General features: G+C 35.0%; 2 protein-coding genes across 3 annotated transcripts; one reads left to right on the top strand and one right to left on the bottom strand.

Annotated features, from left to right (window-relative positions):
* Nucleotides 1–191: 191 nt before the first annotated feature.
* Nucleotides 192–12,108, bottom strand: LOC126966837 (tectonin beta-propeller repeat-containing protein). Of its 2 annotated transcripts, XM_050811096.1 has the most exons (6): nt 9,037–12,106; nt 6,948–7,144; nt 4,548–4,757; nt 4,017–4,103; nt 2,370–2,691; nt 192–1,525 (listed from the first exon to the last, which is right to left on the bottom strand). In XM_050811096.1, the coding sequence occupies exons 1-6, from the start codon at nt 11,843–11,845 to the stop codon at nt 1,353–1,355; spliced, it is 3,798 nt and encodes a 1,265-aa protein (XP_050667053.1). In that variant the 5' UTR covers nt 11,846–12,106; the 3' UTR covers nt 192–1,352. The 2 variants fall into 2 exon arrangements, 1 of the variants encoding a protein (XP_050667053.1); XR_007729830.1 differs by lacking the exons at nt 192–1,525; nt 2,370–2,691 and having other exon boundaries at nt 4,548–4,648; nt 9,037–12,108.
* Nucleotides 12,109–12,563: 455 nt separating this feature from the next.
* LOC126966884 (mpv17-like protein) lies at nt 12,564–17,592 on the top strand. Its single transcript, XM_050811171.1, has 4 exons — nt 12,564–13,052; nt 13,244–13,383; nt 14,055–14,186; nt 14,548–17,592. Exons 1-4 carry the CDS (start codon nt 12,929–12,931, stop codon nt 14,737–14,739), a joined length of 588 nt encoding a protein of 195 aa, XP_050667128.1. The 5' UTR covers nt 12,564–12,928; the 3' UTR covers nt 14,740–17,592.
* The last annotated feature ends 1,351 nt before the right edge of the window (nt 17,593–18,943 follow it).

The raw sequence follows: 18,943 nt of genomic DNA, 5'->3' as shown, positions 1-18,943 counted from the left end.
TTTAATTATATCATATTTTTTTAAATTTATTTGGTGGTGGTGGTGGTTTCATAAAACCGCACAATTGCTTTTTTTATTATTATATCGACTTTGCGTTCAACATTAACGTTAGTGGCGGTGGTGTATCAGTCCATTTTTTAGGTGTAGGGGACCAGACTAGGGGACAACTAGAATTAAAATAAAAGTGAATATACACGAGAATTTTATATTTGGAATACATTTAAAAGTTCATTCAACTCTAAACAAACTAGCATTTTTGGTACATATTCACTATTTTACATTAAAACTTAATAACAGTGACTAGATTATGGTAATACACATCTTAAAACTTACAATAAATAATAGTGTCTAAATGCACTGAAAATCATACGAGATCTTAATTAGGAATAATAAATATTGAAAAGCATAATAAATATATCACTTTTTAAAGGAATGTGCTCATAATTACAAAACTAAATGTAGTTTATCCCTAAATATAATGTTCTTTGCTTGTGCGACATTGTGAATATTAATTTAGGATTTAGTGTCTTACACTTAATTTATTGTATGATGATCCATGTATTGGAATAAAAGGAGGTAAAATGGTGGTACAGAATAAAAAAAAAAAGTGATAAATGAATGCCTTTTGTTGAAAAGCTGCTAGCCAATACAGGCACTAATTTAAACTTAAAACAATTGAGCAATGTAAGGCTGCAGCCTCATAAAATTACTTTCAATTATAGTTTTCCTTAAAATAATAACACTGGTATATCAATAACGGCTGAAAGCAAATCTTTCCAATTCTCTTGGTATTAATTTAAGTTCGGTCGATTTAATTGAGCGATTGATTAAAACTCCATTGACCGTGATCGGAATCCGGACAGTAGATACACCGGTATTTTAAAATGACCACAAAACAGGTTTATCATTAAGGTATCATATCAAAAACCTTTATGAGAAAATAATTTCTAAAATATCCCACAAAATAGCAAAAAATTAACAATGTCGTTCAATTCACAATGTTATTTATAAATCATTATATAAGTACCTCGCACTTCTTCCCGCTTCCGTTAGTATTTCCACCTGCATACATTTTCATAACTTACAATATGTAATAATTCCATTATGACGATTTCTTAAGCAATAGCAATAAGCAATTTTGTTGATTAAAAAGGTTGGTGTCAGTCATTCATCTGTCATTATAATTTGGTTAGATTTAGTATAATGGTGCAAAAATTGGAAATAATAAGATTTACCGCAATTAATAATTCGCAAGACTATACAATACAAAGTTGAAAATCACTGCAATTATGCTGCACATGAAAAACAGAATATTTGATCACACACGAGAGTCATGGTATTCAAGACTTCTGCTAGGAGGATCCCCTTACTGATATATGCACCAAAGGAACGTTAAGGATCTCCTGCCAGGCGATTCCGGAAACATTATCGGCAGTGACCCCGAGTCTTCTCTGCAGGGAGCCGTCACTTCGCACTGCCCAAACCTCGTGTCCCATACATGACACATGCTTGAAATATTCATTTTCTGAAAGACAAAAATTATTTTAATACACAAGGGGAAGTTTCTTAACAAGGTGAGGCGCTTGCAAGAGATCGCTTCTAGGTTTTTTCAACCCACATGATATGAAAACGTTTAACTTCTCGGCGGTAATTACCCATTATAACTCTTTTAATGTCTTTTTAAGATACTCTGCATTATTAATATCATACAAACAAGGTTTACAGCACAGTAATTCAATTAAATGATCTGTCATTGCAACTAATGCGCCGTACGTGTACGTACGCATAGCGTACGTAGCCCTTAATAAGGATATATGTTACAAATTCTACTCTGAGCTTACCCTTATTGTTTTTTTTTTTTTATGGAATAGGAGGACAAACAAGCGTACGGGTCACCTGTTGTTAAGTGATCACCGCCGCCCACAATCTCTTGCAACACCAGAGGAATCACAGGAGCGTTGCCGGCCTTTAAGGAAATGTTTCTGTGTGAATGGCGCCGTACCTCGTGAAGTAACTGGGCTAGCGATGCTTAACATCTAATGTTTCAAAGTTACACTTAATCGCGTTGCCACACACAATTATGGATTAATCTCTATTCTATAAATCGAGACTTGAGCAAACATACGAGGATTTATGGATTATACTCATTCGGGTGGTTGGCTTAGTGTTTAATACGCTGGAGCCGTATACCAAGAGGCGTGGGTTCGAATCCCGGATCATCCATGTTTTAAGTACTTATGCAGTGAAGTTACTCATTATCATATCAGCCGGAAGACATCCATTGCTGGACAAATGCTTAAGATGTCCCCCAAAGATCGGTCCTGCGCTGCCCTCATCCAACTGGATGGAAGTCACATATATCAAATTACCTGAAAGATATTTCCAATGCACCCCCTCGGGTTCTTTCTGTGACACATCTGTTCTAACAGCAAGCATGCCATTCGTAAGAAGCACCCACGCTGCATTGGAGCACAGTGAAACCAACTTCGCCCCAGCACCAGATTTCTGGCCATACGGATAGCTGCACTTCGGCGCTTCAACCAGCCTCCAGTTAGTGCCAGAAGGATGTTCATTTGTTACGCCATCTCGGTAATATATTTCTCCTTTTCTTCCAATTGTCCATACTACGTTGTTACAAGTGCTGACACCTATAAACGACTGAGGGCTGTTCACGTGCTCCCAGTGAAGACCCTGTCAACATAATATCACAAATTAATATCTAATAATCTAATAGCCCTAATTCTGTTAAAATCATATTTAAGCGAAAGAGTTCAGATAGTCGATGTAATTGGCAAACGGTCGTCGGGGTGTGGGAATAGGTGTTCCACAGGGTTCTATTCTCGGTCCGAGATTGTAATGTTTGCTGATGATACTTCACTTATATTTAAAGTGAAGCGACGTGCAGATACTGATGACGAGGTAAACAATGCACTCTTAAAGATAGTGCGTTGGTTTGAGACGAATAATCTGCACTTAAACAGTAAAAAAACAAAGTGTTTAGGGTTCATTACACCAAACACAGCGGAGGTACAAACCAACGTACCATAAATGACCCGAGATTGGAACTTGTGGACACTACAGTCTTCTTGGGTATCACGTTAGATAAAAAGCTTCAGTGGGGTCCACATATTGCCCAACTAGCAGATAGATTCAGCTCTGCGGCATATGCCGTTACAAAAATTAGAGAGTACACGAATGTTGCGACCGTGCTAGATTAGAGTACTTCAGTTATTTTCACAGCATCATGACGTACGGTATTTTACTGTGGGGTCATGCTGCTGACATTGATCTATATCAATGTTTGCTCTGCAAAAGAGAGCTGTTTATGGTTTATATCAGCTTGGTAACAGTCTCACTCTGTAACAGTCTCTCTAAGATATATATTATGACTGTTTATAAGTTATAAAATTTAATATACGTTCACAAAAATCGTCACGTTTTTCTCTTAATAGTGATTTTCATTATTATAACACTAGAAATAAGGGATTGCTTGTAACTAATTCTAGAAGCTTCTTATGATACATAATAGCTTTAAGGGTAAATGTATACACTTTTATAATAAAGTCCCAGCCACTTTTCAGGCATTATCTATAAATAAATTTAAATGTTTTATAAAAAAAAATGGCTCTGTCGTAAATCCTATTACTCCACAGCTGAATATCTAAGTGATCGGACAGCCCGGGACTAGATTATGATTATTTTATAGCGATAGAAATGACTGTACAATATTGTATATTTTTATTGAAAAGAGCGCAAAAAAAGAATGCTGGGAGAGTTTCTTGCGCCGCTCCTTCTCTCTCAGAGCGGCATTTGTTTCCGAAGCGGTAGTGGTATCTAGTATATTAGAAATGAATCAATTTTGAGAAAACATGCCTTTTAATATGTAAAATTATTGTAAAACTCTTCATACAAGCAAAAATAATGTCAAGAATACTTGGTGAGCTGTTTCTTAACATGATGTTATAAAAATAAACTGTTGAACATAATGATTCCAAAAAATAAATGTTTAAGCTTACCGCTGGTGTTGCAGCTGTGACCCCCGTTCGATAAATGGCTTCACCTCCCATTGTAATTGCCCAAACACTTATCTCATGAGTGCCACACTAAAATTGAAAAGATTAAATAAATAACTAAAACAATAAGATAATAATCTGTACAATGTCAACACCTTTATTACTATGACTATTGTTATGAAACAGGATGATATTCACTACTATACCTGTGTAAGGAGAACCCAATATGTTAATATAATCTTAGTAGAACGCGACTACCGCCCACGAAGCCGATCTAGCTTGAACAGCCCGCGGTGGCTAGACCGACCAGTTAATTTTTGTAAACCCAATTAACAATAACTTTGATATTTCTGGCACCTGGAGACTGCTATATCTTTTTCTAGTACCAAAACAGTCAATTTCATTGACAATTGTCCATTTTTACGTATTCGCCGCGCCAATTTACCAAAAATCCAACCGTCGACGTCCCGTCCGTCGCCGCCATTATTATCATTTTATTATATTATGTTGGTACTATAGATAAAAATTATTTACCCAAAGTGATATGTCAAGTAGCGGCGTAGAGCCTGCTCTAACCCATGGGCCTTCAGTGTTTATTTGGGCCTTCCTGTACCACCGCCGACGGCGCACACAGTCTGTAAATATTTTTTTACCATGATAAGGTGCTGGGAAATCTGTTGCATACTGCCATCCTTCGTTGTCTACCCCACCAGGTGTGTTATAATCTGTCATCCATTCTGAAATCTGAGCATTAACTATATTTTACATTAAATTTCTTCAATGTTAATGTTAAAAATTCAAAAAAATGTGTACATATATTTGTATTTTCAACAAAACAACGGTAGCTATAATATAGGGTTCTGCTTTTCAAGAAATTAGTAGTTGATTTATTTCTGTTGTACCCAGGTACGATTTAAAAACAGATTTATTAAATAATAGGTACAAACTCACGAAATGTCAGGGAACCAAGGAAACGAATAAAATATATAGGGCTTAGGCTATAAGACTAAAGTCAGTAACATAAACATTAGGCGCGAAAAAAAAACGACAGCGACGTCTTTTTCTGCCGTCAAATAGTGATATGCAGACATTGTTGTGTTTCGGTTTTAAGGGTGCCGTTGGTAGAGAAATTAATAGGCTTATGAGACTTATTAACTTACTAATCTTATGTATCACAGACTGTAATCTCATGTATAAGTGACAAGGGCAATAGGAGCTGCACCGAATTTTAATGGCCAAGGTGAATCACATATTAAACACTTTTTCTGGATTTTTTGGATCGGAAATTTGTTGCATTTGTTATAATAAAAAAAAACAACCGAAGGTTTAAGTCGGTTCTTTCCCGCTTGGGTTGTTTGGTTCTAGACGAAGCTATACCGCTCAAAGTCACTTGTGGCGAGTGTAGGTACATGCTATTACATTTGGCTTGGCACCGACTTTAAACCTATCAATAGGTAGCACAGAAAATTTATATTAATATTAAAGGTATAAGATGTGCATAAGAGGTCTATTAAATTAGTTTATATTTTGAGTTTTTACTTCTTAGTGTCATATATTAAACAGTATTTTTAAGTAGCTATGGGTAGGCCTACGAAAGGTTCCGCGTGCCTTAAACAATATAGATCCCATATTTCACGCAATATACATCCCATGTTTCACGTTCTTGTGAGACACTGAAATATCTTAAAAAATGTTTGTCCGCTATCAATGACAGATAGCCTAAGATCCACTTTCTGCAAACGGCAAAACTCCTAGGCCAATCTATGTCAAATTTTAATGGGACCAAATTTCAAATATTCTGCATCAAACTAAAGGAGAATCACATAAATCTTAGCGTCATCGGTGTACATACCTACATAAAAAAATACCAATCGAATTAAGTACCTCCTCCTTTTCTAAAACGCTTAAAAAATGCAGTAAACATGCTACTGTCTGGTACCCCGAGGTCCCCCTGGCCCCAAAGGTGGCCAGGTAACAAAGTAAGAATATTCCAAACCAATGATGGTCCAATGGTTTGAAAACAGTTTAAGGTGATTGGAGGAGGCCTATGCTCTGAGCACACCAAGCAGAGACAATGTTTGTTTTGACACACATTGTCTCACACATTTTGATGTGTGCGAGTTTGGCAAAAAAAGGCTTAATTTATTACATCATTTATATGTCTAGATAGACCGACACAACCTCTATTTTGAGCAATGTACGCACACTAACATAAAGTGACATACAAATCGCGAGTGTAAAACGTAGCTTGTCACGCACACTAAACTAAAACCTGGCCTGTTTTCATCGGTTGTCTAACAGGAAAATGCTCTGTCTAGACATATAAATCATCTAAGCTTAATTTAAAAGAGCCAAAGTCATTGACTATAAGATTTTCTTATGTTAGATTAAGTGTCGACTCATAGTTAAGATTAATTAGATTCACTTCTTTGGTCACGTTCGCGATTGGGAGCGGACAATTTAGTTCATAGCTCCTTAACGAACTAGTTCAATCTTTTAGTTCGTTAGTACCTACCCTTCTAATCTGAGACTGAACTTTCGCCCGACCCAGATTTTCCCGGTAGTTAACTAAAGAACTGCGAACTACAGTGAAGTACCTAGATGCGAACTAAAACTATTATAGTTAGTAAAAATAATAATTAGATACCACTGACCACTATACGCAGAATATTTTGTATTGACCCTACACAAGATAATTAGTTTGCGAAGTACATAATAGTATTGGAATTCGGAAAGGAATCCATAGCACAGATCACAAACTTGTTGCATGCATGTGATCGAACGAATGAGAGAGGGATCTGGGAACTAGTTAGCCTGTGGGAGCGCTTTATCGAACAAGTTTGTTCACGAACTAAACTAGACTACTACAGGTGAGCCCAAAGGAGACACAACTTATCCTTAATACCTATAGAATCTACACAGCTTTAAACATACCCAGTGCCAATGTCGATTAAGTAACTTTGTGTGCTCGCGAGTCCTCTTGTGCTTTCCTGTTATATCACTCCACATGTAACGGTCTGTAGGTAATCCACTTGATGTGTACCCAGACAATGGATTCCATCTTTGGTTTTCGTAAACACAATATGTTTGTGTGTCAGTCATAGGATGTAAACCATCATTACCATCTATACCTAGAAAATACAACATTTTAATTATTTCTCATTTAATATTATTTTATTAACTATGATGTGTATATATATATATATACTAGTTAAAACAAAATAAGGGCCACTTGATTTTTTTGGCCTCGCTAGCGATAATTTATTTTTTATGCATTCTCAAGTAGCTGATAATTTATTGTGGTGTTACCATATTTGTTTACACACATTTTTTGAGCATTCCACCCGCATAATTGTTTAAAGTGGGTAGTTTTAGATAATTTATTGTAACCACTTGATTCTACCCGATTTTAAGACGGATTTCAACTCAGTGAAATTGACGATTCTCTCAGGAACACTGTAAGTTTTGTTTGACTAGTGGCTGAATTAACATTTTAAAAAAGTTACGCCGAGAATCCGAAGCCATATGGACTTGCCAACCGTAACTAGGGCCGTAACATTGCTTCAAGAAGACCATTCCAAGCGTTCTGTGGCGTTGCAGCTGGGTTTTTCCCGGCGACCGATCCAGAATACTTGGAATCGTTTTCAAGAGACTGGGAGACTAACCAGGAGACGGGGATCTGACAGAGTTCGAGCAACTACAGCACAGGAGGACCGCTACGTGCGCTTGACTGCGCGTAGAGAACGATGTATAACAGCCCGTTCCTTACAAAACCGTTTGCGGCAGGCGACCGGTACACGTGTTAGTGATGCGCTTGACTGCGCGTAGAGAACGATGTATAACAGCCCGTTCCTTACAAAACCGTTTGCGGCAGGCGACCGGTACACGTGTTAGTGATCAAACTATTAGAAATCGTTTACACGAGGACCAGCAGTTCTTCAGGAGACGCGTAGTGCGGCTACCGTTAACAAGTGCTCATCGTGCAAACCGATTATCATTCGCAAGGCAGCATGTGGCGTGGGATATGAATGATTGGAGGACAGTATTGTTTACGGATGAGTGCAAAGTTAAATTTTTTTGTGATGACCGTCGCATTAGGGTCTGGAGGCGTGAAGGTGAGCGATTTTCGGATGCTTGCATCCATGAAAGTTACAGATTTGGGTGCCCCAATGTTATGATATGGGGAGGAATCTCTATGTCCGGCAGAATCGAGCTGGTTATTCAAAACGAAGGCACAATAACAGCTCAACGTTACATCGAGGACGTCATAAGACCCCATGTGGTCTCAAATGCACACAAAATCGGCGCAAGATTCCACCTGATGCACGATAATGCTCGCGGTCATACAGCTAGGGTCACCAGAGAAGCCCTAGAGGAGGCTGGTATACAGGTGTTGGACTGGCCTGCAAACAGTCCGGATCTAAATCCCATTGAACACATGTGGGACTTACTGAAACACAGTGTTCGAAGCACTAACCAACCCGTGCACAATGAAAGACAGCTAATAAACATTCTGAAATCAAGCTGGAAACAAATTCCTCAAGAATCAGTGGTACACCTGGTGGAGAGTGTACCTTCTAGGCTTCAAGAGTGCATTAGTAATGGAGGACGGCATACTAGATATTGAGGAATGTCATAAATCAACCGACATTTTAGGTTTTTATTTTTTCAGAATTTTTTTTCCCGACTATTTATTTTTGCAAAAATGTTAATTCTTAGAAAAAGTGGAGAAAATGTCTTTTTTTAATGGAATGCATCATTATTTTATTCTGTCTACAATAAAAATCAATCAATTTATCCAATTGAATCATTGATCAATCTTTAAACCTCAAGGATTCATGAGAATACTGTAAAAACGTGGTGGCCCTTATTTTGTTTTGACTAGTATATAATTTATGATTATGATCTGAATATGTAGATTGAAGTTTCACATAAACTAAGTTGTAAGCTCATCTTCTGTATTACCGAAATAACTGTTTTTCATTTAAAACATAAATAGGAAGTAACAATTAAATTAAATTACCTTTAAGTGCCCCACCACCCCACCCTCCAGTGTATACCCATGCTCTATGGTCATGAGAAATGCCCCATACAACTGCATCAGTACATGATTCAATTTTCCTCAAATAACCTCCCATCATCCGCCAATACATTTCATCTGGTCCTATGATGACACTAGTAGAACAATATTCCATTGTATATAATTTTAATGGTCCAAAAACATAAGCAGAAGTAATAGTTTCTGGACACAAGCGATGTTTGAATGAGCAAAAATTATTATCATTGACAATGATGGTAAAACTAATATTATCACAGATTATTTTAACACTGAACTCTTGACCAGGTGCTAAAGGTAGAGAATAGCGTTCTTCAACACCCCACTGACCAGACTTTTTTGTATTACAAACTACAACATTTTCATCAAATCTCATATTAAAATGAAATGGGACTTCACTCACTTCACTTTCAGTTCTATGCCTATGCTTTTGTACTTCTGGTCCTTGTAGGTTTATGTGAAACCTATCTATTTCATCATACAGACATCCAGTGATTCGTAAAGTACTACCGGGTGGAAAGTTGTTATGCAAGTTTGCTGTATACCCCTTCTGGATATCTTTTCCAAATACTTGAAATTCTTTCATAAAACTTCCACTTTTCTCAGCCAATAATTGAACAGGGGCAGGATCCCAATTCAGAACATCACCTGAACTTGTTATAGCCCAAACTGAACTGACAGAAGGCCTTCTTGACATCAAGGAATGAATCTGTGATGTTATGTCTACAAGAACATTAAGCCATTCCTCTTGTTCCATTTCAGAGATAAATTGAATTCTGATGTTTTGAGTACTTTGGCTAGGAATTGTTAATAATATCCTAGGGCAGCCAGGTTCTGAAGCAGTTGTTATGCTGGTAACTTCACCAAGATTGAATATGCACTTAATGGTTCCATCAGGTTGAAACACAGAGAGAGTTCCAGTGTTCTCAGAAGCATGCCAATAAAGTGAGATAATGCATTCATCGTAAGAGTTATTCTTATTCATTAACCTGGCTTCACAACTGCGAGTCCAACCTCTTTCTTCAATGGCTACACCAAAATTAGATAAATCTAGGTTTAAAGTATTTCTCTTTCTTAAGTCTTCTAATATTTGAGACCTCCATTTAGCTACAATGTCAGCATTGTGTGAATTTTGAGAGTCTGTAAACCAGTTTGGTGGCTGAACAGCATCAATTGTACATGCTCCAGCTTCGGCAAAAGTCCAGGCTATATCACAAGTACCCCATGCTGTTTGACTAACCTCTTCATCAAAACACATGCCTGAATCAAGATCAAAGACACTACTATCACTATCAGGATGTGCTTCCATTCCCACAACTGACCCTACACTTCTGACAGGACTCCAGGCACGAGGATTTTTTAGTGTAGTTTCATAGCTCTTTCCACTTACATCAATATTTAGTATGTTTGTACTTCTTTTGTTTTTAATTTCTTTTGTAGGCTTCATGGGTAAAGTATTCTCTATTGGAGCTGAATGAGATTCTTCCCAAGAATCTTTAAGATTAATGTTAGACTTTGGTTCAACTGTATTTTCATTAAGTAAATTTAAACTTTGGTGTTTTAAATTAGAAGCTGATGATATAATGCTAGCTGAGCTTGATGTTCGACTAACTTGCATATTAGCCTGTATCTGCCTCCATCTCTTTCCAGACAACTCTGCAGCAGTGATTCCACTTCTCCAATATATGCTTTTATTAGAATCACCAATTGCAAATACTTGATCATTAATGCCAACAGATATATGAGTCATATTTCCATTAATTTCCATCCAGCCACTTCCCATTGCTGCTGATTCAGAAGATCCTGCAGCATTTCCATCAATACCTTTTCTAAACCAAACTCTTGTGTCAGAACTAACAGCCCACACTGCATTATGTCCAACAGAAACCACTGTCAGTTTAGTTTCACTTGGTGATTTTACTTCCAACCAGGCTTCACCTGTAGGACAATCTTTTGTAATACCTTTTCGAACTATAGCTCTACCAGACCACAATAAGGCCCATACTAAGCCAGTTGTGCCAACAGAAATTTGTTTTAAATCACAGTTAGGAGGAATACTTATATTAATCCACTTCAATCCTTCTGGAGAAGTAGTACTTACACCAGACCTATACATTACACGGCCTTGAGCAGTGATAGCCCAGACGGCGAGAATACCCGGATTGGCATATGGAATTTGATCTCCTCCAATACTCACATCAATAAAAGGCTCTTGTGTAGGATCTTTATGAAGAGGTGCTATTGCACACCAGGAGTTCATAGCACTGTACTTTCTGTACCTAATCCACTTTCGCCTCCTAACACAAGATTTCCATTGCTTAACAGATCCAAAATGAGCTGGAAAGTCGAGGGCATAGCTCCATCCATCGTGATCTAATGGTTGACCATCAAGGGTTAATTCTAGCTGCCAATCCCCTTCCCACTGCCATGCCATAGACGGTAGGCGAATTCGATCAATTGATCTATCGTTCGTTCCATCTTGTGAAGAAAAGTGATAGCGATCTGTAGGCAAGAGCCTACCACTGAATCCTTCTAATGGAAGCCACCGTTCATTTTCGTATGATTCTTCTTTAACTCTTATTGGTATTTCTAAGCCATGCACGTGTAGGTAAATTTGTCGATCACCTCCTACTGCCCACAAAAAATGTGGAACAGCTGACAATGTTTTGAACTCTAAGCCTAAATACATAAACTCTCTCCAACAAGAACTATTAGTTGAAAGGGCATAAACTTTGCCTTCATTGTTAATTGAAAATAAGAGCGAGTTATTGGACATCTTAAAATATTATTACTTAGAAATATTTGGAAAATTCTTTTGACATTATTGAATTATGTATCTTCTTCACCGAACAATGTTGATCAATACTCAATTGATCATGAAATGTTTTTGAAAAATAATAAATATCCACTACCAAGTCCAAACTTAGAGTAAATAGGTATTAAATATTCCTCGGTCGATAAAGAAAAATATTCTTTGAAATATTCAATACCCAAAACCAAAGTATGTAGGTACTGTATACTAAGGTACTGAAATTAGGAAAAGTAAACTAGAGCCTAAAGTCAAAACAAACATGAAACTTAACTTACTCTTTGCTGTCTCAGACTCTTGGTGCCAATTAAAACCATTTTTAGTTTTTACAAATTTTAAAGTAAGTCATGGAGCGAGGTCCAAAGATAGAGTGGCCACTAGCCATGTAATATAAACCCCATCAAAATTAATCCAATTACTGTTTACGTTTTAGTATGTACGAATAACAAAAAGTAGGTACTCAGTGTTATCAATATATTATTTACTCTAACGAGGTACTATCAGTACCACACTACATACCCCGATTGAGAACATCCATTGTCATAAAATAAATTAAAAAAAAAAACACTACGTACCTATCTCAAAGAGTATAATAATAATATATCTATTGGGGCAATGAGAAATAAATATAATCGTAGTGTTTACATTCTCTTCGCGCCTTATTTTCGAGCAGTCATCAGGAGTAAAGTCTAAAGACGTATTTACTATTTTCTCAAATATTTTGGTTGATTATTTCCTAATTCTCATATCTATTAAGGTCTAAGGTTATATTTTAACCAAAATATGTGTTCGTTATTTTATGTTTTATGTTTTAAAATTTGTTTTTCTCGATAAGTAATACTCAGTACTCTGCGAATTTATTATGAAATTGTTCAACCCTAAATTATGAATAATTGCTGTTGATAGTTGATACACAAACGAATATAATGAAATAGGAAGTGCGACCTTCGATGGTGTACGGCCTTGACCAAAATAGCATTGTTTTATGCTATTTGTATTTAGAATTTCATACATTTTACTGTTTTGGATTACGTTATAACTTATCACACAATGGTCTCCCTAAGTAAGTTTTCCAAAACTTTAAAACATCCTCTTTTTAGAGGTATGGCATCTTATGGGATTATCTGGCCAATATCTAGTTTTATTCAGCAAACATTTGAAGGAAAAAATTTTAGTAAGTATGACTCATTAATATTTATTTTCATATAATATTTCAAGGAAGTGGAAGTTACTGAAGTCGAGTTTAATTTGTTACTCAATAATTTAACTACTACATAATTATTAATTTGAATAGAACTGTTAATGAAAAAAAAAATGTCTTTTAACCACAATTATATATAACTCATTATCATAATTTTAATATAGAGGACAACACATATGACTGGTGGAGATGTGCACGTTTTGGATTGTACGGGTCGTGCTATGTGGCACCAACTTTGTATAGTTGGCTAACTGTTGCAAATGTTATGTGGCCGGGAAACTCCATTAAGTCTGCATTGATTAAGGTCAGAAACATATAATATATTTATATCTATATAATATATTTATTGTTATACTTGATTGTATTATTAATTCAGGATGCACTCCAATAATTCTACAATGTCTTCTGAGGCAAGCTTTTTCAAATGGGTGGTAGTTTTTTGACATTCAACAAGTAATTTTAAATGCTATTTTGATTCAAAATATTTGAATTGACTCCAAAAACGTGATAAGTAATTGTAGACTTGGATATTTATTTATCAGTTTGGGGGTTATACAAAAAGGGGCTTAGCCAAATGTAACAACCATAAGATGACTTGTTTGAAAAAGTTCAATTGGTTAAAACTTTAAAATGGACAAAATCTAAATAAGAAGGTATCCAAAGTGACATAGCCACATTATAAATAATGCCTCATAGGTGACTTACAGACCAGCAGCAAGTAAGTAGGATTTAGTACAAATCAGATTGGTGGATGTGAAAACAACACATAAATATGGTGTATTAAACGAATATCTTACACAACTTGCAATTATTATACGAATCAAAATATTACATATCATAGGTATCCCTTTATCTATATAAAATATAAAGAGTTTCTTTATTCATTTATATTGCAGTCTTTTTGCACATCAATTCCAGCACAAGTTTATATTTTATATAGTTCATAGTTGTGATAAAATATATGCATTATTTCAGACATTTTGTGAGACCATCTCCTACACACCATTTGCAATGTGCAGTTTTTACTTTGGAATGAGTTTATTAGAATTAAAACCCTTCCATGAAGCTGTTGCTGAGGTCAATGCAAAATTTTGGCCTACATATAAGGTAATAACTTATATTTATTTTTATATATATTTAAAAAAAACTTTTTAAAGGATTGAAACACATTGTAATAATAATTTTCAGATAGAACATAGATAAATATGCTCTGGTAAGATCATGAAACAAATAATAATAATAAAGGCATAAAAGGCATTTATTTTCTCAAAATTGATTCCTTTAGAATTCTTTTTGATGCCATCTAATATAAAAAATAACTTATAGATAAAATGTAATATAAAAACACAGTTACAATTACTTATTTACTAATTCCTTTTAAATTTAGTCATTTTATTTAAAACTGATGTTACTCAAAGAAAATTATATGTTGTTTATTTTATCATGATTTTTTTTTTCATACTTTCAGGTTGGAGTTTCTGTGTGGCCAGCTGTAGCAGTGATTAACTTTTGGCTCATACCTCCAGCTAACAGAGTACCTTTTATAAGTGTTTGTAGCCTTATATGGACTTGTTTTTTAGCATATATGAAACAATTGGATAAGGCAGATGTACCACAAAAGTTAGAACAAGTAGGAACAGTTAAATTATTAAGTATTTAAAATATTTTCAGAATGATCTGCTCCTATAGAATTTATCGCAACATAGACTGGTAATTGAATTACTGTAAGTTTATTATACCTACAATAACCCTTTGAAACAAATCCTTAGTCATTAGTTAATACATATTGTATTTCACAGTATTTTTTTTAGTTAATAATCAACTATTTATTTCGGTATTAGTTATATAATGATGTATATAATACATCATTTTGATGAGTCTATTAGAGTTATAGTGTAAATTATATAGTGATATATTTTTGCTGTAAGCAAGTTTTTAAAGTTAAAGTCCTGTTGTGTCACAACACTTTTTGTAAATGATGTGTTCTGCAAGAATATTTCAGGTATTTTTTAAACCTTGGGTTACATTATTGTAGTTTTAGTAAGGATCCTCAAATTTTATTAAAAATATAATATCATCTGGGGATAGTGTAGCTTTCCAACAATGAAATAATTTTTCAAATCAGTTCAGCAGTTTCGGAGCCTATTCAATGCAAACAAATATTCAAATCATTCCTCTTAATATTATTAGTTGTTGTTGAAATTGGAAATAGATATATAGGCACGTAATTGTGTTCCAAACAGACATAAATTAAATTAACGATATCTGAATCTTAAGCTGTTTAAGAAATACTTTGGTACATAATTGGTGGTTAATAAAATAACAAATAAAATATAGGAAATATTGTAATTACCAAGGAAAAATAATTATGATTTAGAGTGCACATTACAATAGTCATTAACTATAATTTTTTTATTAAAGGGTGTCTTGTGTTCTCTGCGAATTTTTAATACATGACAGTTTTGACGTGAAATATTGAAATTATATAACAACTGCATGTATTAATAAATGTCGTGTTTACATTTTATTTTAAGAATTAATTTGGTAACATATATCTACATATACATATGACACCAACAGATATGTTTGAAGTGTTTAAGCAAAAAGCAATCATATATACATATGATAGTAATACATACGGTTAATAAAGTTCCTACTGCTAATTTAATCTCATTTTATACCGATTTTATAATGCAGAAGGTTTCTTATAAAAATGCAGTGTTGTTCATCCAGTAATATTTATAACATAGGTAAATAAACTTATTACTGATTGGGAGAAGATGTAGCTAGAAAACTCAGATAATTTATTCGTCTAGATACAGCCTCTTGCCGCATGGCAACAGGCCAGGTTTTATTACTTTTGTGTGCCTGACAGCTATGTCATACACTCGCGTACGCATACGTCGATCACTTTGTTGTAGTGTACCTATGTTTGCTGAAAATAGAGGCTAATCGTTCGCCGCTATTTCTTACTCTATTAACAAGTTCACAGCTGTCACAGTAAGTATATCTGGACGTATAAATTATATAAGATACAAAATTATTGTCAATGTGACTTGTGTGAAACTTGAGAGTGAGCATGTAATTATTTTTTGAATGGATAATCATGTAACTGCAGTATTATAAATAAACCAAGACAGTGTGATATAAATTAGATATGTATACTTACACATATTTAGGAATTACTAGATCTATTTATATTACTAGATTTTTATTACTAGAATCTTTGTTCAAAATAGCACAATGTTTCACGTTTGAAATACCCCCTTATTGTTTTATATTGGTCCATTATAATGTCCATATATAGGTATATATGTAGGTACATACCATAGGTACCTACTTAGTATTACTGTAATATGGTATAGTTGTTGCAAAAATGTATGCTGTGTTATGAAATGCCATATAGTATTACAAAGTTTGTGTTACTTGTCGATAAGCGCACCCTATTGTCTCGGTTATTTTATATTTGATGTGATTATGACGTCTTTCTTGTTGCTATTTAACTTTCATCGATTGACCGCTAAACTAAAACATCTATCGATATCGGGAATCCATTTATCGATATCGTTTATCGAAAAGTGACGAGCGAAGCGTTCATCACTAACCCACTCACCTACCAATTGGTGTTACAATTTGATCAAGTGTAATTCCTTAAAAATTAAAAAAACGTACCGTTTACCAATTAATTACTTCATAAAACTGTTAATAGTCTGACAACTTCGTGCGCGACCGTCCCACGGGGTACTACAGATGTCAGCGGGTAGCCGGTAACGGCAATTTTACGCGTCGCCCGTCCGCGCCACCGCCTGTCACCCCATTGGACGGTAGCGAAAGAAGTTGTCACTTGTCGGACTTTAATACTTAATCACAATTTCAAGTCGCCGAGTCATTTGGCTGACTGATGTTTCGTTTTTGTGTTTACCTAGTACCTAATAATATATTTATTTATTTATTTACAAATACAATAACAGATAACAAGATAAAACTATCATCTAATAACGACTACAGCATATTTTAATGATCCTGAGATCCAATTAAAATTGTTCACATCATTCACCAAATTTACATTAAATTATTTTACGTAAACTAGCAAGTTTTATAAAGAGTATTTTTAAACAAGTGTATATTTGTAAAGAATATATCAAAATCAACACACTTCGTTAAATTCTCTACAAATTCTCATGTTATGCGATACATTATTATTTGAGGAATTGATCTAAAACAAACGTTTTTAATATAATTAACGTTTACACTCCGTACGAAAATCGTATAGATGAAAACTGGTTTTACCAGATAACAACCGTTCCGTTGTTCCATTTAATGGTTAAAATCTGTTCTGTATTAAGTAGAATTTTACAAAAGTCCTACCTACCTAAATATGTTCCCACGTAGTAGGTACGATAAAGTCACTTTGTACCTATGTAATTAGCTTAGATAAAATATACACATGTTTGTGCAAACGAGATTGTTATTTGTGATATTATTGAAACATTAATATATCTATTTATTTTCAGTTCAGTTTGTTTTATTTAAATACAATGGGGGGGGGGGGGGGGGGGGGGGACACATTTTTCTACTTTGGAAGTAGCAAACTATTGAGTTTGTTGAGTTACCCCACACGAGTATGGGTTTGATGAAAAATATTTTTGAGTATCATTTCGAAGTATGGGGAACTCCCAAAATTTATTGTTCTTTTTGTATATTTGTGTAAAAATCTTAATGCGGATTACTACTCTGTGAAGAGCAAAAAGCGGCTCGCGTTACTTGGTGCGTCAGAACTCTCGAAAGATTCCACGCAGGATCCTCAAAGGCTGTATACAACATCGTATCAGGTGACGAATCCTGGATATACGCGTACGGACCCGAAACAAAAAACCAGTCACGAGTTTGGGTGTTCGAAAATGAGTTAAGGCGCTATAGTCCTAAAAAGTAACATATTTAAAAATCTACCTTAAGTACTTCTACAAATACTACGGCTCCAATTTTTTGACATGTTTATCTTCATTTCTTTATCTAAATTATCTCTGTTTCGAAAACACGATTACGAAAAAAAAACTCGATTGATTTGTTTTTTGAAAAATAGTCTTTTTTTATTTGAATTGTTTATATTATCATAAAACTATGATAGCTATAAACACAAAACTTATTTTATTCGATAGTTTATTAGTATTTATAAGTTTTTACTGTGGGATTTATCAATACGCTTTTTGAATTATTTTATATTAATTTTTTCGTAATAAATCAAACGCGACGCATGCTCCCTCAAGCCAGCAGTATGCCCGTGACCACTGTCAAGGAAAGTACTGTGTTCGTGTCTCTCGGGCTCAAATTACGTAAGATTTTAGCAAACAAGTACAAAGCGGGAATCATATTAAAAAATAATGATGATGCGACAGCGTATTTGTTGAAATATATAGGTAAATGTAAGTCGGAAAGTACTAAAATAAAATTTACGTAATATTATTTTGAATATTATGCCACACGGGATTTTTGTATATAATATGAACTTTAGGGAAGTTAGATAATCATAATTTTGCGCGGCGGCCATCTTGGATTTCAAATATGATCACACAATCGTTCTCTGCACCCTCGAGAACCTCGTACACGATATCCATTTGCTGAAATCATAATTTTGTGCGGCGGCCATCTTGGATTAAAAAAATGATCACAAAATCGTTATCTGCACCCTCAAGAACCTCGGGACACGATATTCATATTAAATCTAGGCCCACTTTCTACACCACTAACTTTCAACCACCGACGAAAACAGTGATCGACTGGCAACGGCTGGAAAAGGATCTCGAGTCTATCAAGTCCGACGACCTTGACCTTATACCGGACGTCATCGACTCGGTCGACACGGC

This window comes from Leptidea sinapis, chromosome 11, assembly GCF_905404315.1.
Source record: "Leptidea sinapis chromosome 11, ilLepSina1.1, whole genome shotgun sequence".
NCBI lineage: Eukaryota > Metazoa > Arthropoda > Insecta > Lepidoptera > Pieridae > Leptidea > Leptidea sinapis.
This window is presented reverse-complemented; position numbering and strand designations above follow the sequence as displayed.